Source organism: Lissotriton vulgaris, chromosome 1_2 (genome assembly GCF_964263255.1).
Source record: "Lissotriton vulgaris chromosome 1_2, aLisVul1.2, whole genome shotgun sequence".
NCBI classification, from domain to species: domain Eukaryota; kingdom Metazoa; phylum Chordata; class Amphibia; order Caudata; family Salamandridae; genus Lissotriton; species Lissotriton vulgaris.
Window position 1 is genome coordinate 362,821,958 of NC_141686.1, and position 25,621 is coordinate 362,847,578.

The following is a 25,621-nucleotide window of genomic DNA, read 5'->3' on the forward strand; positions in this document are numbered from 1 at the left end:
GTGCTGCATAAAAAAAAACAGACTGCTTATTTTTTTAATCATTTTAAATGCATCCCATCATCCTTTAAGGAAAATGGGCTGCATTAAAAAAAAACAGACTGCTTTTTTAAAAACCAAATCATAGACATGGTGGTATGCTGACCTCAGTAGGCTCCATCTCTGTGATGGTTTTGATTCCAAATGGGTCTCGAATTGCGACCTACCACACTAATATGCATGAGGCAGGTCTATTTGACACTCGCTAGCAATCGCTAATGAAACTTAAAAGAGTTTCATACATTACGAATCCCGATTTCCAAATTGCAAATCGTAGAATATCGCAAATAAGAAATCGGTATTCCTGATGCTAGTTCATCCTGCCCTAAGTCTTGGTGTATTTTGCATTCTTCGAATGAGGAAAGCAAAAAAGGGCTGGGAGCTGAAAAAAAGAAATTAAAAAATCAGTATGGACACAGTACTTACTCCTTACAGGAGGTAAATCAAGTTATACCTGGCGGCACTCATAGATAGAGGGCTGCTCAGTGGGTTAGCTGCTTTCCATTTGGTTGTAGCCGCACTCTTCACTACCGAAGCCTGAGCGCTGTAGAGCTTACAGAGCGACACAAAAATAAATGCGCGCCCTCTAGGAGGGGATCTTAAATGCACAGAATGCTGACTCAAACCCATTGAAATGCAAGATACAGCAGGATTTATTTAAGAAAATATGTCTATATACATCTGCAATAACCACAGTTCAACTACTAACTCTTAAACATATGTTGTAAAAGGTATGAAGGGAATGTAAAAGAGCCCCTGTTTCTTTCTGCAGCTCCAACGGTAATCATGCACAACAAAGAGCGAGCAGCACCTGGGCTGAAGACAGAAGCAAGTCTGTTCCGCGAGGCGAGTACCTCTGTGCGCTGCAGAGGGGCATCGGGCTTCGATTTGTTAGCACATTGGCATCTGCAAATAGGGGGCTGTGCTGAGAGCCCTAGCTGTGAGCTCAAAGTTGTTGTGACGTGTAAGTAGTAGTTTAGTGTGTGATTTGTAAGATGGCGAGAGAGCGTTGCGGCTGTGCCCTCATGTAACGGCGTGAGCGAGGTAGTAAATGAATCCTATATTCGGTTGGTACAATAGAATCAACTAGCAGTGAGAAATGCTCTGGACATTTATAAAGAAATAACACAAGGGTGTGATTGGTTACCGATCATATCTCCTTACATTCTTGTATGGGCGCTCGCAATCACGCTTCACAGGTGACCAGAGCTGCAATTACGGAACTGGGAAAATGACTCATCTGAATGATGCTGCCTCACTGGGGGCACATATGACTAAGCATGCTTGCGGCAGGGTCAGAAATTACTTCTCTAAATACGTTTAGCACAGGCATACCATTATGCACCGAGTGCTTGCTTTTTGAACACTTTTAGCTGGGACTTAAACATTAGTATGCCGCACATCATGCCCTTAAATACCGAAAAATGCTAATTAGTGCATGGCCTTTTAAAATAAATGAATCTGAAAGGGACAGATCACGCCCGGAGAGCCACAGCTGCCTGTAAAGCCCTGCAGCCTCTCTCAGAAACTAGTGCAGCAAACGGCATGCGAAGAAGAAGGATGCTGCACAACTTGTGTCCCTCTGCAACTAAATACACTGCCATTTAAGAGGTAAGCTGCAACATTCTCCCTCTTCCGCTGTGGTATGTTGCTAGGCCCAAGATCTGCTCTCTGTGCTCCTTCACGCAAGAGATCTTTTTTTTCCACGCTGCTCGCTTTTGAAAAGCAAAAGCTGCAAATGGTGCCTCAGTGATGAGTGAAGTGTATGTGCTTTGCAAGGCAGTTTGCGCACTCGTGGTTATTACACTATATGCACGTACCCTACAGGGAACACTGGCCATTAGGCATTTTTGACTATAAGCCCTCGCTAAGTTACAACATTCCAGTAAAACTTACTTTGGGGTAAGCAGGACATAAGATTGTTACAGTGAAAATGGATTTATCTTGTTTGTATTAACTGGTGTTGTAGAAACTTTCGTTTTGAGTGAAGTTCCTGGCATAAACTGTGCAGTGATAGGGTTCAGTTTAGTGTGTATTATTTGGTGCCGTTGCATATGTGCCTTACCAGTAAAGCTCTTCCCACACACTGTGCAGTGATAAGGCCTCTTTCCTGTATGTGCACTTTCTTTCTAAGAAAAGCGCTTGGAAGACACGTTGCAGTGATAAGGTTTCTCTCCAGTGTGTTTGGTGTTACAAGACTTGACTTTTGATTTAAGCTCGTCTCGCACACAGTGCAGTGAAAAGGCTTCTCTCATGTGTGTACGCTTTGATGCCGTACAAGGGATCCCTGATAAGCAAAGCGCTTGGAACACTTAATGCAGAGATAAGGCCTCTCTTCGGTGTGTGTTCTTTGATGCAGTACAAGGGTTGCCTTCTGAGAAAAGGTTTTTGAACACACAGAACAGTGATGAGGCCTCTATCTTGTGTGTACGATTTGATGGTGTACAAGGGTCGCCTTACGAGAAAAGCACTTTGAACACTCAGTGCAGTGATAAAGCTTCTCTCCTGTGTGTGTTCTTTGATGCCGTACAAGGGAGTTCCTGTCAGCAAAGCGCTTGGAACACAGAGTGCAGTGAAAAGGCCGCTCTCCTGTGTGTGTTCTTTGATGCAGTACAAGGATTTTCTTATGAGCAAAGCGCTTGGAACACACTGTGCAGTGAAAAGGCCGCTCTCCTGTGTGTGTTCTTTGATGCAGTACAAGGGATCTCTTATCAGTAAAGCGCTTGGAACACACAGTGCAATGATAAGGTTTCTCCCCTGTGTGTTTTCTTTGGTGCTTTAGTAGATGCACCTTTTGATTGAAGCTCTTCTCACACACAGTGCAGTGAAAAGGCTTTTCTCCTGTGTGTGTTCTTTGGTGCTGTAGTACATTTGCCTTTTGATTGAAGCTCTTTGCACATACAGTACAGTGATAAGGCCTCTCTCCTGTGTGTACACTTTGATGCCGTACAAGGCTATTCTTATGAGCAAAGCGCTTGGAACACTCGGTGCAGTGATACGGCCTCTCTCCAGTGTGTGTTCTTTGATGCTGTAAAAAAGTTGCCTTTTGACTGAAACACTTTTTACACGTTTCGCAGGGATATGGCCTGAGGCTGGTATGTCTTTTTTTGTGCCTCACAAGAAGTCTCATATTGATAAATTCTTTGTCACACACATTACAAGCAAAGCGTCTCTCCTTCATGTGCATTCTGCGCCGTTTCCTTAAGTAGATGTTTTGAGTAAAATTCATCTTGCCTCCGGAACCTTTATGGCTTTCTTTCCCATTCATATTTTCTAGATGTGATTGTTGTTCTGCAAAATAGAAAAAACATTTAAAATTACATGAAGAAATTATTTCTTGAAAAAGCTGCTTTGATATAATATGGAGAAGTGAACAGTTACAATTCAGGGGAAAAAATGGATGTTCTAGGAAAAAGTCACACTTCCCTTTGAGACACAAATGGTGGCTAGTCCTCCTACACAAAGTGCGTTGACCTGGTCCTGCAGCAGGAGCATGCTGGGAAATCAAGTGATTCCCAAGAACCACTGTTCGACATGGGGTTTCTGGTTGGCTAGGATAGGCACCTAAGCCAGCCAGAATCCACCAGTCTAGTCAGGGTAAGCCAGATACACACCTGAGATAACCTGCGCTCACCCTCTGGTAGCTTGGCGCAGAGCAGTCAGGCTAGTTTAAAGATGCAATGTGCAGAGCATTTGTGCAACACACTAGTGCAGCAACACAGTGAGTAAACCACAAAAGGGAATCCACGCAGGATTAAGTAAAAATAGATTCTATATTACACACTTACTTTTATCTTCTTGGCACAGTACGAAGGGGGAGACAGAATTGGCAAAATTTTGGCTTACAAGGTAGCCGATAAAAAAGCCAAACCTACTATAAAAGTAATAAAAGGGCTAGACTCTAAGGAATACAGAAAATCGGAGCAGATTCTAGACCAATTCGCTAAATATTACTGCCACCTATATACTCCAGAAAACTCACCTATTTCAGAAGAAATTAGACTATATTTAGAGACGTACCTACCCAGGAGATTAGATGTGGAAGCAATCAGACAACTTGGCGATGTGCTGGCTTTGAGGTCAGCCTTAATGACTTTTGGAGCTTGGATCTCGTCCTGGCTCTCCATCGGAGCTCTGTATGTTATGTTGCTATCTATGAAGTTGTTCTGGGCCCCTTATGCAGCAGCTTTGGTGGTGGGCCGCTTCGTCTGGGGAAACTCGGCAAACCCAACCCGACCCTCTTTCTGGGACTCTTCTCCGGCATGTTGTGAGACAATGATTTGATGATGATTTAGAGAAGGAGATACATCTTTGTACACTACAAGTACATGAAAGCAGATAACACTGGTCGATTTTGTGCTTAAATGTTTCTTCAAAAACATCTGGTTAATCTCTGCTTCACAGAATGTGAATTTCAGTGTAATGTGAACTGAACTATTTCTGTGTGCTTTCCTTGTCCACCTTTAGTTTTCTTACTCCACATAGCGTAATCGTATTAATTTGCGTAATGGCGTCATATATTCTATTAGAAGCTGTTTTGTTCAGTTCCTGTCCAGCGACATGTAGACTCTCAGTGTCGCTGTCTTTATCTTTAAGCATTTTATTCAGGCTGGCATTGCACTGAGACTCCACCAGCGCCAGCATCGATTCTGCACTTCAACTGAGGCACATGTGGCACACACGAGCAGTGTGCTGGACCACGGCAAACTCTTTGGAAGAGCGCTTTCAGTGTACGAACTTCATATCCCCGATCTTGTCACCAGTTATAGCTTCCTGCGAGACCAGGTACTCACCAATAACCAAGCCACACGTGGAGAGTAGTTGAACACATCTTGATTACACTACGTGACTTCTGACCATAATCAGATACTGTTTGAATTTAAAACTGTGGATAGTAAACAAGCGCCCCGACAGTTTACATTCCCTAGATATTCATTAACAGATTCTGAATTTATTCTTGGCATTAAAAGGCATATAAAGGAATTCATAATATTGAATATTAATTCAACAACTGATAATTTTGTATGGGATGCATGTAAATGCAACATTAGAGGCTATGCACAACAATATATTTTAAGGGACAACGCTGAAAAACGTGGTGTAGAAAAACTGAATACATCTAATATTTTATTTGTTGAACAACAATTGGCTGATGCCATAACACAGGGCAAAACTAATATTGAAGAGTTAGGATTAGGATTAGTGTCATTGAGGGCGGCACTAAAGAGAACCCTCAGGGAGAAATACAGCTCAAAAATACACAAATACAAGTTGGCACAGTACGAAGGGGGAGACAGAATTGGCAACATTTTGGCTTACAAGGTAGCCGATAAAAAAGCCAAAACTACTATAAAAGTAATAAAAGGGCTAGACTCTAAGGAATACAGAAAATCGGAGCAGATTCTAGACCAATTCGCTAAATATTACTGCCACCTATATACTCCAGAAAACTCACCTATTTCAGAAGAAATTAGACTATATTTAGAGACGTACCTACCCAGGAGATTAGATGTGGAAGCAATCAGACAACTTGGCTCCAAGATTACAATCGAGGAAATTGAGATAGCTATACAAGCATTGCCTTCAGGTAAGGCTGCGGGAGAAGATTGTTTGCCTATAGAGATTTATAGGATTTGTGAAAAGGAATTACTTCCTCGCTTCCAGCTGGTGATAGACTCTATGGGGCAAACAGGAAGTGCTCCTATATCATGGCGTACTGCTAAAATAGTTTTTTTCTTAAAAAAGAACGAACCGCCGGAGGAACAGGGGTCATATAGGCCAATCTCATTAATTAATACTGATGCGAAAGTGTTTGCCAAAGTCTTGGCAAATCGCCTCGCTCCTATTATGCCAGATTTGGTCAACTGCCAACAACATGGGCTTGTGGTGGGGAGAGACACCACTACCCATATTAATACTGCTGTTACTGCCTTCGACGTGGCTGCAGCTACTCTCACCCCACTCGGAATGGTTATGTTAGATGCGGAGAAAGCATTCGACCGAGTGGGGTGGGAGTATTTATGGGCAACGCTGAGTGCATTTGGTATACAGGGGCAATATCTCGGATGGGTTCAATCTTTATATGAATCACCAACAGCAATAGTTAGCTATGTAGGAGCCAACTCGGCTAATTTTTCAATCAAAAGGGGGACTAGGCAGGGGTGTCCTTTATCACCCCTGCTTTTAGCTTTAGAGCCATTCTTAATAGCTCAAGATAATAAAATCCCAGCAGAACATGGAGGCAAGAGTTTGAAAATTACAGCTTTTGCTGATGATATAGCTATATTTACCACCGACTTAGTCCTGGTCATTCCTACGATAATTGAGGAAGCTAGCAAATTTGGGGGCATATCGGGGTACAAGTTAAATGTGAGTAAAACTCAAGCAATCGCCAACTATAAACCTACGCAACTGATATTAGGGCTTTGTCCAAATGCTATTTATCTAGGAGTTAAGCTTACTGCCGATATAGAGAAAATCATAGCACTGAATTACGACCCTCTACTCAATGAGATAACTGCCACTCTTACAAATTGGCATAAGATACCACTTAGCTTTGTAGGACGTATAATTCTAATTAAAATGAAGATTGTACAGAAGCTATTGTATCTATTTAGGTCTATCCCTATGCAACTGAATAATCTATATATTAAGAGAATAGAGAGCATATGTAGTAGCTATATTTGGGGCTATAAAAAGCCCGTAGATCAATGGCCACATTGAAACTCTCAATAGAAATGGGAGGATTACATTTCCTGGATTTCTAAATCTATTTTTTTGCAACTTTTGTCCAACGTATACGTAGTCTTTTGTTAAAGGAAAGTTCCTTATTCTATCACCAATTTATGTTGGGATCAGATAGCAACCAGTTCTTGTTTCGTGTGCATGACCCCAATTACTACAAGAGGGTCAAGTTTAAGACCGCGAGAGATATTGAAAGAATTTGGGATCAAATTATGATCACTGACAAGATCTCATTTTTTAATGCTGAGCTACAAATTTGGGGGAATCCAGGGATGCCAGGCATTTTTTATGATGGCGCCAGCGCACAATGGATAGGTCATGGCATAAATACTTTAGGCGATCTATATGGGCCGGATGGTCTTTTGAGCTTTAGTACACTAAAAATACTGTATAAAATTAGTGATGTTATGTATTTTAAATATATACAGATACAAGATTTCTTGGTTAATAAAATGAAAATAGAGTAGAACACTCAGACACTTTACAATGTATTTATTCTAGGTATACTAAATCACTTATTAGTAAGAGCTACGCTTGTCTTAATAGTGGCCGGGTAGGGGATTGCGCGAAAATGGCGGATAAATGGACCAGCAGACTAGGAGTCAATATCAGTTCCTATCAGATGGCAGGATCGCTCAAACAAATAAATCGAGTGGTCCAATCTTCAAATTTGAGGCTACAATTTCATAGAACGGTTACTCAAATTTACTATACGCCTCAAAGAATTGCTAGTTGGACCTCTGGAAATATTTCTAGTGAGCGTACTAAATACCCAAAATGCAATATGGACGCTGCTGGTATAGAACATATGCTCTATCAGTGTCCGGAACTTACAGCATTCTGGAAAGGAATAACAGGGGCTCTTAATAGTAGGCAAATAACAGTTCCAGCTCTTTCGGCACATTTGATATTGTTAGATATACAAGATATTAATAGTAACTATAAAGACCTGACATCCATGGTCTTTGCTTGCGCTAGGTTGGTCATCGCGCGGCCTTGGATCTCGAAGGAACCTCCTAGTGTCATGGAATGGTGGAATCTTATCCATGAAATACATACAATGGAGTTATCACTGGCTAAACTTAGTGGTCCTAAAGCATTGAAAGGGAGGGAAAAATATGGGGAACGTTCATTAGATAAACATGTCATTGCTTTGAGAGACCAGCACATTAGCACTACTGTTAAGTCAAGTCAAGATTTGTATAGCGCACTACTCACCCGGACGGTCTCAAGGCGCTTGAGGGGGGGGGGGTGGGGGTTGTTACTTATCAAATAGCCACGTTTTGAGTGGTTTTCTGAAGGAGAGGTGGTTCTGTGTAAGGCGGAGGTGGGTGGGGAGAGAGTTCCAGGTTTTGGCCGCCAGATAGGAGAAAGATCTCCCTCCCATGGTGGTTTTACGGATACGTGGAATCGTGGCGAGGGCTTGATTGGACGATCGTAGTTGGCGGGTGGGGGTGTAAAAAGTCAGGCGCGTGTTGAGGTATTTGGGTCCTAGGTCGTAGAGGGCTTTGTGTGCGTGGGTGAGAAGACGGAACGTTATTCTCTTGTTGACGGGGAGCCAATGAAGGTCTCTCAGGTGACCGGAAATGTGGTCGTGGCGGGGTATGTCTAGGACGAGTCTGGCGGAGGAATTCTGAATGCGTTGGAGTTTTTTCTGTAATTTGGATGTGGTTCCAGCGTAGAGGGTGTTTCCGTAGTCCAGTCGGCTTGTGACAGTTGCTTGAGTGACCATCTTTCTTGTTTCGGTGAGGATCCATCGGAAGATCTTTTTGAGCATGCGTAGGATGTTAAAGCATGATGATGAGATGGCGTTGACTTGTTTGGTCATCGAGAGGGAGGAGTCTAGAATGAATCCCAGGTTGCGAGCATGGTCCGTTGGTTTGGGCGCGCTGCCTGGGGCTGGTGGCCACCATGAGTCGTCCCAAGCAGAGGGTGATGATCCTAGGATGAGGACTTCCGTCTTGTCTGAATTTAGTTTTAAGCGGCTGTTCTTCATCCATTCGGCTACGTCTTTCATCCCTTCGTGTAGGTTGGTTTTGGCGGTGTTTGGGTCTTTAGTGAGGGAGAGGATCAGCTGTGTGTCGTCAGCGTAGGAGATGATGTTGAGGTTGTGTTGGCGTGCGATGGATGCAAGGGGGCTCAGGTAGATGTTGAAGAGAGTGGGGCTGAGCGAGGAGCCTTGGGGAACGCCACAGATTACTTCGGTGGCCTCTGATCTGAAAGGGGGGAGGCGGACTCTCTGGGTTCTTCCGGCGAGGAATGATATGACCCAATCCAATGTTTTTCCTTATATTCCGATGTTGTTGAGGCGTTGTACAAGGGTGCTATGACAGACCGTGTCAAACGCTGCGGAGAGGTCCAGGAGGATGAGGGCAGCTGTTTCCCCATTGTCGAGTAGTGATCGGATGTCGTCTGTGGCTGCGATGAGGGCGGTTTCGGTGCTGTGTTTGGCTTGGAAACCGGACTGTGAGGGGTCGAGGGAGCCGTTAGACTCGAGGAAGGCGGCGAGCTGATTGTTGACGGCCTTCTCTATGACTTTGGCAGGGAAAGGGAGGAGCGAGATGGGGCGGTAGTTCTTAAGTTCAGTGGGGTCTGCTGTAGGTTTCTTCAGGAGGGCACTGAGTTTGGCATGTTTCCAGCTTTCCGGGAAGGTAGCGGTGTTGAGGGAGCAGTTGATGATATTCCGGAGGTGGGGTGCGATGATGGAGTTGGCCTTGTTGAAGATGTGGTGGGGGCATGGTCGGTTGGTTGAATGGAGTTCATCAAGCGGATGGTGTCTTCGGTGCTGATCGGGTTCCAGGCGTCCAGGGTGGTGGTGGGGGTAAGGGGGGTGGACTGGTCGCCGAAGCTGTTATGTATGTCAGCGATTTTACTGTGGAAGAACGAGGCTAGAGAGTCGCAGAGGCCTTGAGAGGGAGTGATGTCGTTGGTGTCGGCGCTGGGATGGGTAAGCTCTTTGACGATGCTGAAGAGTTCCTTGCTGTTGTGGGCATTGTTGTCGAGTCGCTCCTTGAGTGCTGATTTCTTGGTGGATCTGATCAGCTGGTGGTGTTTGGGGGTGGCCTCCTTGAGGGCGGTCATGTTGTCTGTGGTTGGGTTTCTTCGCCAGGCTTTCTCGAGGGTGCGGCAGTTCTTTTTGGAGTTTTAGAGGTTGTCATTGAACCAAGAGGCTTTTTTGCTACCTGGCTTGTTGTGTTGCTTTTTCAGGGGAGCTAATTCGTCGGCGCAGTGGGTGATCCATTGTGCGAGATTGATGGCTGCTTGATTTGGGTCCGATGATTTGGCGAGAGGGTTTTGGTTTAGCGATGTGGTGAGCTGGTCGGTGGTAAGTTTGTTCCAGTTTCTGCGGGGGACTTGTTGTGGGTGGTGGTGGGTCGTGGTCTTTCTGAAATTGAAATGTACGCAGCTGTGGTCCGTCCAGTGGAGTCCTGTGGCGTGGTTGAAGGAGACGTGCTTGCTGGAGGAGAAGATCGGGTCGAGCGTGTGTCCGGCGTAGTGGGTGGGGGTATTCACCAGCTATTTGAGTCCGAGATTGGAGAGGTTGTCCAGAAGGGTGATGGTATTGTTGTCGTTGTTCTTTTCCAGGTGGAAGTTGAGGTCCCCTAGGAGAATGTAGTCCTCGGAGGGGAGGGCGTGTGGGCTGAGGAAGTCAGTGATGTCTTCGCAGAATTGTGTGCGGGGTCCTGGTGGTCTGTAGATGAGGGTGCCTCTAAGTGTGGTTTTGGGGTCGGTGTGTATTTGGAAGTGGAGGTGTTCGGCGGCTGTGAGGGTGTCCTCGGAGCTGGTCGTGATGCGGATGGTTTTCTTGTGGACGATGGCGATGCCTCCTCCTGTCTGGTTGATGCGGTCCTTTTGGATGATCTTGTAACCGTCCGGGATGGCTATGGTGATGTCGGGCGCTGATGAGGCGTTCATCCAAGTTTCTGTAAGAAAGGCGATGTCCGGCGTGGTGTTGTCTAGTAGGTTCCATAGTTCAATGGCGTGTCTGTGGATCGAACGGGTGTTGAGCAGGATGCACTTAAGTTGGTTGTTGTCGGAGCTCTGTTTGGCGTTTGTGGATATAGTGTGGGTCTTGAAGCAGTCGAACTTGCAGGTTGCGGCGTCATACGTTAGGCGGGTGGAGTGGATTTTGCGGAGGGCAGGGGGTCTGGCGCTGGGCGCGGTCCAGGCGCGGACGGGCGTAGACGGGCTTACCTTTGGCGCGCATAGGGCGCGTCCGCTGCGCGTGGACGCTGCGCGTATGTTGCTCTGACATAAGTGGATAGTGGAGGGGGCGGAGCGAGGGAGGAGCAGCTGGGAGGCGGGAGCGGGGCGGCGAGTGGGTAGGGTCAGTAGGAGCTGGAGGAAGCGGGGGTGGGGCCGCGGGGGAGCACAACAACAATGCTGGGCGAGATCACTGGCACAAAGGAGGTCGTGGGCACAAAAAACAATCACTGGCACAATCAATGGCACAGAATGCGGTCGCAGGCACAAATAGCTGGCACAATTGTAATCAACAATAAACAACAAAAAAAAGAGTGTCTTAAGGAGTAGGCTTGACCACAGTAGGGAGCAACAAACTTAAGATACAGGAACAATCTCACTGGGATGTTAAAGAAAGCCCTTACTCACCACCTAGTGATGACATGCTTCATCATCGGGCTCCACCAAAGACTTGCAATAAATAAATAAATAAAAAAATTTTTAAAAAAAGATTACACTACGTGTACGTCAGAACTCAACGTTCTACACTGGCCTTTAACTCCTCTCTCCAGCGCTTACGTCCTTACCGATGATATACCTTGGTAGTCACTAATGAAGGATCGATGCTACTACTGCAAGAATAAGCTTGTTAGTTGCACTGAAGAAAACAGCTATTGAATTTGGTAGACATTGCCCTCTCTACAGGATCACCCCCAAACTGGTGCCTCCACCCTTCCTATTATTGCAGAATTTGTTTCTGTAGGCCTTAGGACACCCTCCTGTTCTACACCACTGTGAACCCATGTGGTACCCTTTGTAAAAACTCTCATGACCAACTAGGTTACACCACTGGTACTTACTAGCTGCCTGCAGCCCGGACCAGGCCCTAGACCATCCAGATGCCACTGGTCCTTGCCCATCCACAGAGTGGGGGTAGATCCCCCTGGCACATAGTAGCCATTCTCCCCTCTTCCCCTCATCGGGGCAGTTCTAGACTGCCACTGATCCTCCAGCCTAGGGGCCGTACCCTCAGGCTGACCAGAAGTCACGGGCGAGGCTCTCCTCCCCCTACCTCTCCTCCTAGGGTTCCGCACTCTCCTCCTTTTAGAGGCCTCCCAGAACACAACTCTCCCACCAGTTCAGGACGTCTCTCCAGCAGCTGGTCTCTCAACCTAGGGTCTAAACCCTCAGGTTGCACCGGGGTCAGAGATGAGGGCTCCCTCCCTCTGCACCCCCTTCCAGAGTTCTGCACCCTCCCATCTGGAGCGGTACCCCTGGAAGCCAAACTGGTTAGGACACTGGTTACAGATGTCCCTCCCTCCAGGTCAGGCAGATCCTGAATCTGTCCTGCCAACCAAGGGACCAACCCCCCCCATTGAATACTTGCCTGGTACACCAGGACTTCTGGGGGCGCACACAGCCTCAACCCCATGAGGGTAACACATGACTCATGTGTCGAGTGAAAGTCTGCCTGGCGCAGATCTCCGACCCCTGTTCATCTGACAGCACGCGAAGATCCCCCAGGACAGAAGTAGTGTCACCATTGCCATTCAATGGTGACTCAGTCCGTCTGGCTGGCCCCTGACCCACTGGTTCTTTCACTGGGGAACACATCCCCCTCTCACCTCTCAATCCGGACTTCTTGCACACTCCCAACTGGAGCGATACTGCCAGACACTAGGAGATCCCCCTCAAATGGCTTCCTAGTAAAGCCTAGGCCCTCAACCTGGTGTTCCCTTTAGGGAACCCTCCAGGCCCTGAGACTGGGTTTCAGGCACCTGGGGACACACAGCCCTACACTCACTCCTACTCCACTGAGACAGAACGTTAGCCCCTACACCTCTCCCACTACACTGGGACCTAGCTGGGCTACACTGAACCTCTTCCCCCACACAGGACGGGAAGATACTCAAGCCGCTACTTTTGGAATCACTCTCCAATGCTTTAGCAGAACTTCGGGCACTTACCCAGAAGTGTGCCTCCTGTGCAAGTTCCCAAGGATTAAAGGATTCACACTCCAACAGGTGTTGGCACAACTATGGCAAACAACGACTGAGCATTTGCTCTTTGATAACCATATTGATCAGTCCCTAAAAATCCTGTTCCGGGTTAACCGTCACCCAATCAACCAGTGCATCATAACATTCATCCGCAAACTCCCCCCAAGACTGGTGAGACAGTTTCTTACTGCCCCTGAACTTTAACCTGTACTCCTCTTCTTTGGAAGAAGGTACCATACTTTGGGAACTGGGAATGGGACTTCCGGCACTGGACTCCATATTTCTGCCACCACTGGACCCCACCCTCACTGGTGAATCCAGAAAACCACAACTGCACTCAGGGGCTAATCTCCCCTCCAGAGCTAATTTCTCCCTGGCAAAGGCCCTCTCAGCCTCCGCCATCTTCTCCTGCGCTAAGACCCTTTCGGTCTCTAGCTTTTTCTCCTCCACCCTCAGCTGCGCTATCTCCTTGGCATGCTCTAACCTGAGCTTCTCCACAGCCAGCTGATGCTCCCGTTCTTCCCTCAACTAGCCATTCCTCTGGGAATAGGGAAAGGGACACTGGACCCAGCTAGAGACTCCCTATCTATGGGGTCCTCACTATCTACTAGCGTCCCGGTCCTGTCATTTTCTACCTCCCCTTCAAACTCCACAGGCTCCCCTCAGACCCACCATCCTCTTGGCGGGCGGCCAGGGCCCTCATCTCCTCATTGTGCTCACATTCCCATTCGTCCTTTTTCCATTGGATCAGGTTTTTGAAGTTTTGTCGTGGTGTCCAACCCACTCACTGCTATGTCTCTCTCCTCACAGAACTCTACCAACTCCCACATACTGTATCTAAACAGACCATAGAAATTAAAGGCAGACTTTATTTTGGCAGGACGCTCAGAGACACGTGCAACACAGGAGACCTAGGTGCAAGAGCTGCAACAGGGGTACGTAATTCAAAAATGACACTTTTAGGAGACAAAAATAAAATAAAATAAAACTCGGTAACAATAATCCCCAAACACGCGATTATCTAAATGCAGGGTTTGTAGTGCAACCAGTTGTCGCTGTGGTACTGTGCAAACGCAAGTCCTATCCTCACCGCTGACCACCGATGTTAGAAATGGGATCTCTGGTTGGCTAAGGCTTGCGCCAAAGCCAGGCAGAGACCACCACTCTAGTCGGGGCAAGGGATTTACACGCCAAAGATAACCACTGCTCACCCCCTTGGTAGCTTGGCACGAGCAGTCAGGCTTATCCTGGAGGCAATCTGTAAAGCGTTTGCGCAACACACACATGCACAGCAGCAACACCCTAGGCACACCAAAAAAGCAACTCCAAACAAGGTTATATAAAAAAAGCCTTTGTATTGTCATAAACACATTCGAAACATAATCACAAAATATACACTGTGCCAACTGGCACTAGGCAATATTCACAGGGGATTATATACAGGACCAGGCCAGTCGGGCCCTGGTCATAACCATCAGAACAGGCTAATAAAACACAAGTAATGAAACAACCAGTAACTACTGGTACCATAATGACCCCAGCATTATCATCTGTAATAAACACATTATGTCTGCATCACTTTGGGCATACACACATTACACTATCTCCTTAGGCATAAACGCATTAGGATAGACCTCATACTCATAAATCACCTTAGGGCCTGGCGCCCTACAAACCTATTAGTCCCCCTGGTCAACTGGCCTTCTCAGGGGCTCTAATGCCCTATGTTCCAAATGTCAGGGCTGCTGCCAATGCAGCAGAATTTGCAGTGTGCAATTGTGCTGGGCAGAGGAGTGCATCTTACTCCTGCCTCATTCAGAGATGCCCCCAAAGGAGTGCTGGCCTAAACGTGGCAGCTGCCCTCTACTTGCTGGGCAGCTGTGAAATCCAAAAAGTTGGGCACTGGCACCCTCTGTCCCCCACTGGGACTCTAACAAAATAAATGGGCCCAAACGTTGCAGCTGCCTGCGCTTCGCAGGGCAGCAGTGGGAATGCACCGGCTGTCCTAGCACTCACTGTGGCTCTGGTGCCCAAAATAATGCCCCACAAGCAATGACGACGGGCAAAGTGCACATGGGAGTCCCGCCCTGGGACTCTGAAAATAAACTCTGTTGTAGTTGCCCACTGTCACGCGGGGCATCTGGAACGAAATCTGGCCAGCACGGGCCTCTAGTTGGGCCCAAAACGTTGCACCTGCCCTCTTCGGAGGCGCAGATGAGAAAGTGCCACAAGTACCAACAATGTGCTCGAGCGGCACCAACATGGCGGTGCATTCAGCCCCCCTCACTCACTGGGGCCGCACTGGCAGATTTGTCTGGGTTCAGGTGGGTGGGGCAGGCACCGACAACGTGACTCGTCTCTCTCCCAACCCTGGGCCCCTCCTCACCTAGTCGGGCAGTCTCTCTCTTCTTTTGCTCCAAGAAACGCGGGGTAGGCTCCCATCCACTTCCTTTCTCCTTTTTCTACAGGAGCGCGGGGTAGGCTCCCATCTGCTTCCGGCTTCTTGCAGAGCGCCCCGCTCACAACCAGGCGGCTCTGCCTGGTGTCCAGGTCGCCGCAGGAAGCGCGGCGGCCCCTCTTGTAGATCCTCTGTGTTCTCGGCGCCTCAAGCGGGGGGCCAGAACCAGTGGGGTGGGCTCCCACTTCGTTTTTTAAAAAAAAGTACTAATACGTGGAAACAGCGGCAATGCGGGGTGGGCACCCGCTCTTTCAATCAAGATGATTATGACACCCGCCGGCAGCACACACATTTGCAGGTGGGCTCCCACTTCAATAAGGAGCTCATGGGAGTATCCCACATGCTGGGATTCCCTCGCAGCCTCGCGCTGCAGCAGACCTTGCTCCTCTCCCTTTAGGTGACCCAAATACAGCGCTCACGAGGCGCTAGGCCACAAAAGTCCTCAAAAAGCCAGAAATAAGAGTCCTTGGTGCCGGGGAGACCCCAGCAAAGTGCAGCCAGTCAGGCCAGCACGGAGGGCGGTTCCTCGTGGCAGAGTGTCCTCCCAAAGTGAGACCAAGCACAACACTGTCATGGGGTCATAGCCCCTACATTAATAGGCCAATTTCCTTTGTGTTACAGCATTAGGCTTGGGAAACCAGATGCAACTGATTTTGGAGCACTCTGTTTACCAGGCTCCTCTTTCCTATTGTTAGGTGGGGGTTCAGTGATCAGACGCACCACAGGAGGTGGAGCCAGCATTGTGGAGGGAAGGCACAGCCCTATTCAGGTCCCAGGTGCAACTCCTCCCTCCCATCTGCATGCAGATCTCTCTATTCATTACTGGGCTGACTCACCCTGTCTCCTGGAGCCACTCACACCATCCTGCCCATGTCACTCACAAGCCAGATATGCAATTCACATCAGGCAGGCAGACACACAGCAAAGTGGCATTTCTCCACCACTCATCATAAATCTGTGCACACCATTGCGCAGCATTTATTCTCACAAGTTCATACGTACTAAACTCGACCCTGCACTCCACTCATACCAGGAATTACCAAGGACACACATATCCCCCATGCATTCCCATGGGAGGGCAGGCCAATCTCACCACAGCACTCAGAGAGCGCAGGCACTCTACACTGGGCCACAGTGCTAAAGTGCACAGAGGTCTAAAATCACTACCCGCATGTCAGAGCTCAAGGCAAAAAGTTCAGGGGTGAACCTGCCAAAAGGGCCAAGTCCAACACAGATGAAAAGTGGGTGGAGTCTAGGGAAGAGCGAGCGCCGCACTCAGCTTTAAAGTTACAAAATAAGCCTTTAATGGAGCGGCTGAAAGCGGCAAAATGAGAGGAGGTTGTTTGTAATGTTGCTTCTGGTGTGTGCGGCAGCAGGGGGGTAGGGTTGATGAAGCAATGAGAAAAAAATATGAGTAGACTGACAGCAACATACTGGTTACCTTGAACTTCTGTGCATTATATATAGGGCTCCCGGTTTTATGGTATTTCTTTTTTTGCCATTTCCGTCTGTATTTATCCATATTTATTATTGGGGCATTTTTTCTGTATTTATCAACGTTTATTTTTGCCACAAGCAAAAGACGACGCTACAGCTAGTATTTTTCCACATTTATTTAAATTGACAATGCACACATGCGCTTACTTAAACTAGCGATTTGTTGTGGCTTTAGTAGTACTTTAAATGGTCCGGTACTGAGTAATATGAAAAGGAGAGTACCTGTGCTTCGCATTTCTGATATAAAAACACTTTAGCATTGTGAATGGGTCAAAATATGTGTAGAATGACGTGTTGAGAAAACAAAGCAACATTAATACCAACGTGTGTACATAGACGTGGCAAGGGGAGGTTGGGATTAAGAAGGAGATCTGTGGTTTCTAAATATTCCATCCCTGAAGATCATCCTTTGGTAAACTAATACCTGCTGCTCGATATTCAGTGGATGAGTCAGTCTTGGATAGGATGCATGTGGCCATGAGAGTGGCCTTAGCCACTTATGCAGGAGATATAACCCAGTTGGGTGGTCTGTGTCTGAAAGTGTAAAGGAACCCGATGAGGCTGGCCCTCTGATGGCTGTTAAGAATAAAGTCAGTCAGAGTATCCATTTTTTTAATATCCCCATTTTAGGATGTGAGCCGGATAGAGTGGAATAATTTGTATACACAGCGCGAAAAAGAAAGTGACAGGCTCGTAAATCCTGAACAGTGTCCACGTCTCCAGGAGTAGCGCACCTGTGCAATAAAAGAAAGGGCTCAGCAGTTGTTCGAAATAAAATCAGCCAGAGTTGTCACATTCCCGTTTTATAATATGGCACAAATAGGAGTCTAATAATCTGCACTGACAGCTCGAGGAAGACGGTGGCAAATCCATAAATACTGAACTGCGCCTCTACCTCCCAGAATATGCACACCTGTGCTATAACCTCAGGACCTCAATTCTGCTTCGCAGTTTTCCCAGCGCATAACTCGTTTACAGTCTGTTAAGTGTACAAATGCTCACCTCGGCAAAAGCCATTAAAACCACCTTGAAATTTTGTCTGAAGTAATGCGCCACCGGCAACAGAGGGGGCGCTCTACACAAAAGACCCCGTGGCAGCCCTACACAAGCTATGGGTGACCCGCGAGCAGCATGAACCTGTGACTTATTGCTCCATATTTGAAAACGACCCTTCTGCCTTCCTTGCTCCAGCAGGGATCTCTCAGACTGCGTCACTGCTCCGTCACACCCCTGCAATCGGATTTGAATGCTCTCAAGTGGCTTTCGAGGGCAGAGCTTTGTGTGTGCCTCACGCAGCTGTCTTGTTAATTTCTATGTGAAAATTGGCTTTTCATGAAAGTCCTTACTGGAAATAACCTATCATTCAGTGGCGGCTGGTGACATTTCAAAGTGGCGAGGCACAGGAGTTGGGGATTAATTTGTGTGTAGCGCGCGAGTCCGGGCGACATAAGGGAGTTCAACGCAAGCATCATTCACTAAATCATTCCCCCAGTAATTCATCCATGTTTCCATCATCTACTGACTGCATACATCTGTTCATGCATACATACATACATACATACATACATCCTTCTAGACTCTCCCATTCAGGCATCCCACCCTTCTATCCATCTATGTATCCATTCACTGGAAAATCATTGATTCATTTGTTCATCATATGGAGCATTCATCCATTCATGTATACATCCACTCATTCTTTCGGACTTACTCTCCTGTAACTCTTTGCCCACCCATCCATCTATGTATCCTTTCACCACTGGTGAATCACCAGAACATCCAACCATCCATCCATCTTGATAAAAATGCATTTGCTTGACTGTATTTGAATCACGTTTTCTGTTCGCATAATGTTTTGGAGGTGAGTCATTAACAGTAATTCCGTCTCTGTCTCCATCAAGGCTGGATGGACATGCTTTTCTTAACAAAGTAATTCAGGTTAACAAGGGGCATATTAAATTGTTTTCTATTCTTACACACAGAATAGGTTCAACTTTGCAAGAGAAAGATTGACTGTGAATGAATGCAGACTGCAAATGGTGAGCCTATTGTGGTCCTGTTATTAAGTCCGATTTGCAATTAACTGAAGACAGATATTTCCTAATCGGCTCCAAAAAAAGTTTGCCCATCCAATTTCTCAGAAACAAGCTAACTCGAGCATTATTAATATTTAACATATAAAGGGGCCTATTTCGAGTTTTATTTTTCAGGTGCTTAGCACCTGAATCAAACAGCTCATTACAACCCTGCTCTCTCTCGTCCCCTTCCTCTGTATTTCCGAATGATCACACTTGCCTCCTGGGATATTTGCTGCCAGCCATCCTTCTAATCACATCTGCTTCGCCTTGGCATGGAGGAGAGGTCAGGTGGATTTTGAGACTGTGGCTTGGTCTGTGCTCTGTGGTCTCCGTTTTACCTCCGCACCCCTGCTCCACACCCTGGACTCCGCAGCCGCCATTTCACATTTAATAACAGTATGTACGCACATATGGAGGCCACGCACGGCATCTTATAGGAGGATGATTTTCAGCATAAAAAAGGGCATTTTTTCCTAACGGAGCTTCTCTTTCATTCCAACAAAGAAAGACAAATGTACGTTTATTTTACGTGACATTGACAAATCCACGAGTCCAAATGCATGAGTGCTAAGCACTTCATTTCCCTCTTTGCTCAGTAGAAATCCAATGCAACGTTTCTATTTTTTTATACAGACTAAATATTCTGAATGGAAACAAAACGCTATCTGACATTAAAATACCCCTAAAGGCATCAGTAAGCAGAGCTGAGCAACTGTATGGGACCTGGGACAGGAGGTGTCAGGGGCGCTGGAGGAGGCTATGTCACGGGGTGAAAGAACAATTAAGCCTCTTTAATAAGTAAATGGTCTTTCTAATGACCTGTGAAGGACTCGGGTGCAGCTGTGTGTGTGCCCGGGAAGGAATTTCCAGCAGCCGGAAGGGGGTGTGGGCAGATAACTCTGTATTCAAGACGGCAGAGCGGCAACATTTGCTAGTATTTTGCCGTTTTTACATTTAAATAAAGACAAAGGAAAAATTGATTTCCGTCTGTATTTATATGTAAAAATCTGTTTAAACGGAAAACCGGGAGCCCTAATTATATACTAGTATCCCCAAATCTGGGGGGATTGCCGCCAAACAGCATATTTTTTAAATCAGAGACGCCACTCTACTTGAGCATTCTGGAATGCTAATAGATTTGAATACTGTTGTTTTGGATAACAATGACTTTATCGGGAGTAGTATGATTTTACAGCAAGTTGCAATAACTTAGCAAGGCCAGATTATCAGGCACAATCTGTTTTAGGAATTCACCCGATGCACTTGGCTCTTCAAAGGGTATCCTTCAGGATCACAACGGCGTTCTTCTTGTTCTATCTGGTGGTGGTGACTTAACTGCTGCATTTCTTATCCCTATGTTATTGTTACAATTGTGTAAGATACTTTCTATATCCTCTTGCAGCCTTGAAAAAGACTCTATTACAAAACACGTGACGGCTGCCTGTCAGTAATGGATTTTACGTCTCAGACGCAAGAAAGGTGAATAATTGTGGAAACAATAAATCACAACAAACATCTATGATCTTGCAGTACTTCTTTACTGGCCACAAGGCATGGCCATTGGACTTCGCTGAGTGCTTCGGTATTCCTCTGCTCATTTGGAAGCGAGGTGCTGGCAGGATAGGCCTCTTTGACTTAACGAGGGGGAGCAGCTGTCACTTATCACAGTTGCACATCACAAAGGCTCTGTGTGAGAAGTTGGCCTGATATGTAGTGTTTCCAATTCTGGAACCACTGGGTATCAGTCCAAACAAACCCCAAAGATGTCTGGTTGTAAGTCAACCTTGTTAGACAAGCTATCCTAGTGGTAGCATGGACTAAGCAGCCTAAAGGCTAAACTTAAGAGGTCGTGTTAAGCGAGCTGTTTTACCACATACAATCCTGTAATCAAATGAAAGGACACCACACAAGTATATATTGTAAAAATATATGTATTTATTTCTAAATTACTCCCCAGTACTCTTTATGAGGAAAGGGGCACAAGCGTTAAATCAAAAGCACTGTTAAACATATAAAGTTGGCACAATTATGGCTGAGGGCGGGGGGCCACTCAGACCATATACTAAAAAAATGGTATAAGTAACACTTATCGAATATTGGTTAGGCCTAGGGCCTAGAGATTCGCTGGGAGCAGTCAGGACAAGCAATGAAGAAGTCGGGAGTAGCCCACAGGATACGGGTGCAGCACGGAAAGTGCGGCGCGCACCAATGTAAAGTCAATGGTGCGTAAAAGTTAGTTAAAGTGAATTAAATGATACTTCCGCTGAACCTAGAAACACAAAACTTCAGACACAGACCCTAGAGGTGTGTACCAGTGTAAAGACACCGGCGTTGCAAAGTTACCTCACCCACAGGCCGTGGGTGCACAGGGTCGAAGTGGCGTCGGGTTCTGTCACGCAGGTTCTGGGTGCTTGGAGCTGTTGCAGCTGCAGGCGCTGTGAAGCAGAAGTGTCCGGTGCGATCCAAGGGTGGATCGATGTAGAAAAGTACCTGAAAGCAGAGGGGACAGAGTCTGGGTCACTCAGCAGTGACCAGGGTGGAACCAGGACGGAACCAGGCAATGTCGGGCGCAATCAGGCGGTTGTCGATAGGCTTCTCTCCGCTGTCACGTGGGCTCTGGGGCATCTGCGACGTCCAGGAGCAGGTCACGATCTGTCCCACGTAGGCTCTCGCCGTCAGCACCGTCGGCTTGAAGATTGTAGCAAACAGCACTTGGCAAAAGCAATCCACGCGGAACCGGGAGATTGCTTATCACTCGAACCAGGAGGGTCAGAGTGGGTGCTCCTTTTCACAGGAGCTGGTGCAGATCTGGAGCAACCAGAAAAGCAAGTCGGTTTTCAAGTTTCGTCGGCACAGGGGCCACAAGCCAGCTGGCAAGTGACCGGGCCAACGCGTCGAGCACACACAGGCAGAAGGGCCCCACGCAGCACTCGTCGAGTGTGGAGGGGTGAGCTTTGGTGCAAGTGGAGCTCGGGGCTGGGGCTTCTCAAACCCCGGTGTACAGCTTCGAGGGTCACTCGTGGGCTGCACGGTCAGCGTCTCGTGGCCTTTTCAAGATGGCGTGCCCCACGCTTCCGGTCGCCTCCACGGGTCTCAGCTCTGCAGGGACTGTGGATCGGGCAGGTAGAAGGCAGGCAAGCTTGATCTCGTCGATCTCTGTCGCTCGAGTTCCGGCGGGAACTGCAACAAAGCAAGGGTCGAGGGCTGGATGGTGCCTGTTTGCACAGGGTGGTCACTCCTTGACCACAAGGGAGATTCTTCAGTCTTCTCACGTCGTGTAGAAAGTCGAAGGGTCCAGATTTCGTTTCTTATGTTTCTTCAGGATGATCTGAGGTCCGTTGGGACTGCTCCCCCTCTTATTCGAATCTAGGGGGTTGGACATCCTGCTAGGTCCCCTCCTATGGGTGGGACCCAGGAAGGGGGTGGTTACACCCCTCTCCTTTGATCCTGGCCGCGCTGGGACAGGGGCTGGGAGGCCCCAGAACCGGTTTGGCCGGATCCTGCCAGGGGCAGCCTTGTGCTCCCCAGGCAGTGTCTGGTTTCTTTGAAACCTCCCTATTCCAATCCACTATCTCCTGTCTGGGGTGGTTTGACACCGCCCTGTGACAGGAAACTCTTTGTCCAGGCCTCCTCTGCCGGGTTTCGGTCAGCAGCAGGAGGCCAGACCCGTGTCTGTGGCAGGGGCATCCATTTTGTGGATCTGAGGCTCATTTTAAATCAACCGCGTTTCAGTAAAGTAACATGTCTTCTCCCTCTAGAAGGGTGGAATGCTATCCCCGTCGCCAGAACTGGCGAGGGGATAGTATTCCAATTCGTATGACACCTTACACGACATGTTTTGATAAAGCCAAACCAAAGTTGCTATATAACCGCGAGGATTATAATGCGCTTAAGAGTATATGGTATGGCATTATCCCGGATCAGCTTAGGGAGTTGTTCCCGACAGCTGCAGACAGGCTCAGCTCATGCCAGAGCACCATCTCACATAAAACCACGCACTCTGCCTCCAGGATTGATGAGGCCTTCCATAGGAGTGGCTCACAGGTTATATATGTGTCCAGATATAGGTTTAGATATAGGTATACTATATCTAAGCAAGGGGTGATTACACCCACTTGCCCCAGCTGAGTGATCAGCCAGTTGTGTCAATTTAAGAACCAGCCAGGGGTGGCAAAAGCTATGCTTCAGCCCCTGGTAGGCCTTGGTGGCACCTATGCCCTGAGCACCTATAGTGCATGGTACAGGGGCTGACAAGGAGTCCATTTCCAATTGTGGTATGTACCTATAGCACATGTATCATAAATTTAGAGAGAGAACAGCAGGCTGGGGGTCTGATTAGCAGGCCCACAGCCTCAGTAAGTCGAAAACCAGTGAAGCAAAAAGCAAAAATTGGGGTGACCATAGGATAGCAGACCCTACTCTCCTACATAACCCCCCCCCAAACGCAGGGACATTAAACTTAACCTTGACCAGATAAGTCTTCATGTTCTAAGTGGAAGTACCTGGAGAGACCATCTGCATTACCATGGTCAGTCCCTGGGCGGTGCTCCACTGTAAAGTCCATCCCCTGTAGGGAAATGGACCACCTGAGTAGTTTGGGATTTTCACCCTTCATCTGATTTAGCCACAAGAGGGGCTTATGGTCTGTCTGAATTAGGAAGTGAGTACCAAACAAGTATGGCCTCAACTTCTTCAGGGCCCAAACCACAGCAAAGGCCTCCCTCTCAATAGCTGACCAACGTTTCTCCCTGGGGGTCAGCCTTCTGCTAATAAAAGCAATGGGCTGGTCTTGACCATCTTGATTAAGTTGTGAAAGCACAGCTCCCACCCCCAACTCAGAAGCATCTGTCTGTACAATGAACTGTTTGGAGTAGTCAGGACTCTTCAGGATAGGTGCAGAGCACATGGCCTTCTTCAGGTCATCAAATGCCTTTTGACAGCTAACTGTCCACTGAACCTTTTTGGGCATCTTCTTGGATGTCAAGTCATTCAATGGTGTCACAATGGACCCATAGTTCTTTACAAATTTTCTGTAATACCCAGTCAGGCCCAAGAAGGCTCTGACTTGTGTCTGGGTAGTTGGAGGAGCCCAGTCCTGTATGGTCTGGATCTTGCTCTCCAGTGGTTGAACTTGACCCCCACCTACTAGGTGGCCCAAGTACACAACCTTGCTCTGCCCTATCTGGCACTTAGTAGCCTTGATAGTCAGGCCTGCCTTTTGCAGGGCCTCCAGAACTTTCTTCAGGTGGATCAGGTGATCCTCCCAGGTGGAGCTAAAGACAGCAATATCATCTAGATATGCTGCACAAAAGTCATCCAACCCAGCAAGGACTTGGTTCACCAACCTTTGGAAAGTGGCAGGTGCATTCTTCAAGCCAAAGGGCATTACCACAAATTGATAATGTCCACTAGGGGTCGAAAATGCTGTTTTGGCTTTTGACTCCTCAGCTAGTCTGATTTGCCAGTAGCCAGCTGTCAAATCAAATGTGCTCAGAAATTTGGCAGAAGCCAATTTATCAATGAGCTCATCTGCTCTTGGAATGGGATGAGCATCTGTCCTAGTGACAGCATTGAGACCTCTGTAGTCCACACAAAACCTCATTTCTCTCTTCCCATCTTTGGTATGAGGTTTTGGCACAAGGACCACTGGGCTAGCCCATGGGCTCTCTGATGGCTCAATCACTCCAAGCTCCAACATCTTTTGCACCTCAGCCTTTATACAATCCCTGACATGGTCAGGTTGCCTGTAGATCTTATTCTTCACAGGCAGATTGTCACCAGTGTCCACCTCATGGGTGCACCAGTTAGTCTGACTGGGTGTGAGTGAAAACAATTGTCTGTGGGCCTGCAACACCTGTCTGCAGTCCACCTGTTGCTGCTCAGTGAGGCTGCCTGCCAAGGCTACTCCATCAACTGAACCATCATCAGGGTTCTGGGAAAGCAGGTCTGGGAGAGGGTCACTCTCTTCCTCCTGTTCCCCATCTGTGGCCATGAGGAGACTCATGTCCTCCCTGTCAACAAATGCTTTCAATCTGTTCACATGGAGCACCCTGTGGGGGCTCCTAGGGGTACCAAAGTCAACCAAGTAGGTGACTTCTCCCTTCTTTTCAATGATAGGGTAGGGTCCAGTCCATTTGTCCTGGAGAGCTGCTGGCCCCACTGGGTCCAACACCCACACCTTCTGTCCTGGCTGGAACTCAACCATGACAGCCTTTTGGTCATGCCAGGCTTTCTGTAATTCCTGACTTGCCTCAAGGTTTTTGGATGCTCTCTCCATGTATTCAGCCATCCTGGAGCGGAGACCAAGTACATAGTCCACAATGTCTAGTTTAGGCTTTTTGAGAGGTAACTCCCATCCTTCCTTCACCAAACTCAATGGACCTCTTACAGGGTGGCCAAACAAAAGTTCAAAAGGGCTGTAGCCAACCCCCTTCTGTGGGACCTCTCTGTAAGCAAAGAGCAAGCAGGGTAAAAGGATGTCCCATTTCCGCCTAAGCTTCTCTGGTAAACCTTTTATCATTCCCTTTAGGGTCTTGTTGAACCTTTCCACAAGCCCATTGCACTGTGGATGGTAGGGTGTGGTAAACTTATAGTTTACTCCACACTCTTTCCACATTGCTTTTAAGTAT

At 47.5% G+C, this 25,621-nt stretch overlaps 1 protein-coding gene across 1 annotated transcript in view; it reads right to left on the reverse strand.

Annotated features, from left to right (window-relative positions):
* Positions 1–2,444: 2,444 nt before the first annotated feature.
* The window catches only part of LOC147736874 (uncharacterized), a 41,094-nt gene continuing 17,917 nt past the window's right edge, over positions 2,445–25,621 (reverse strand). The window contains exon 2 of the mRNA XM_086953549.1: positions 2,445–3,327. Coding sequence (XP_086809675.1) covers positions 2,453–3,327 — 875 coding nt within the window. The 3' untranslated portion in view covers positions 2,445–2,452. The remainder of the gene's footprint in view (positions 3,328–25,621) is intronic.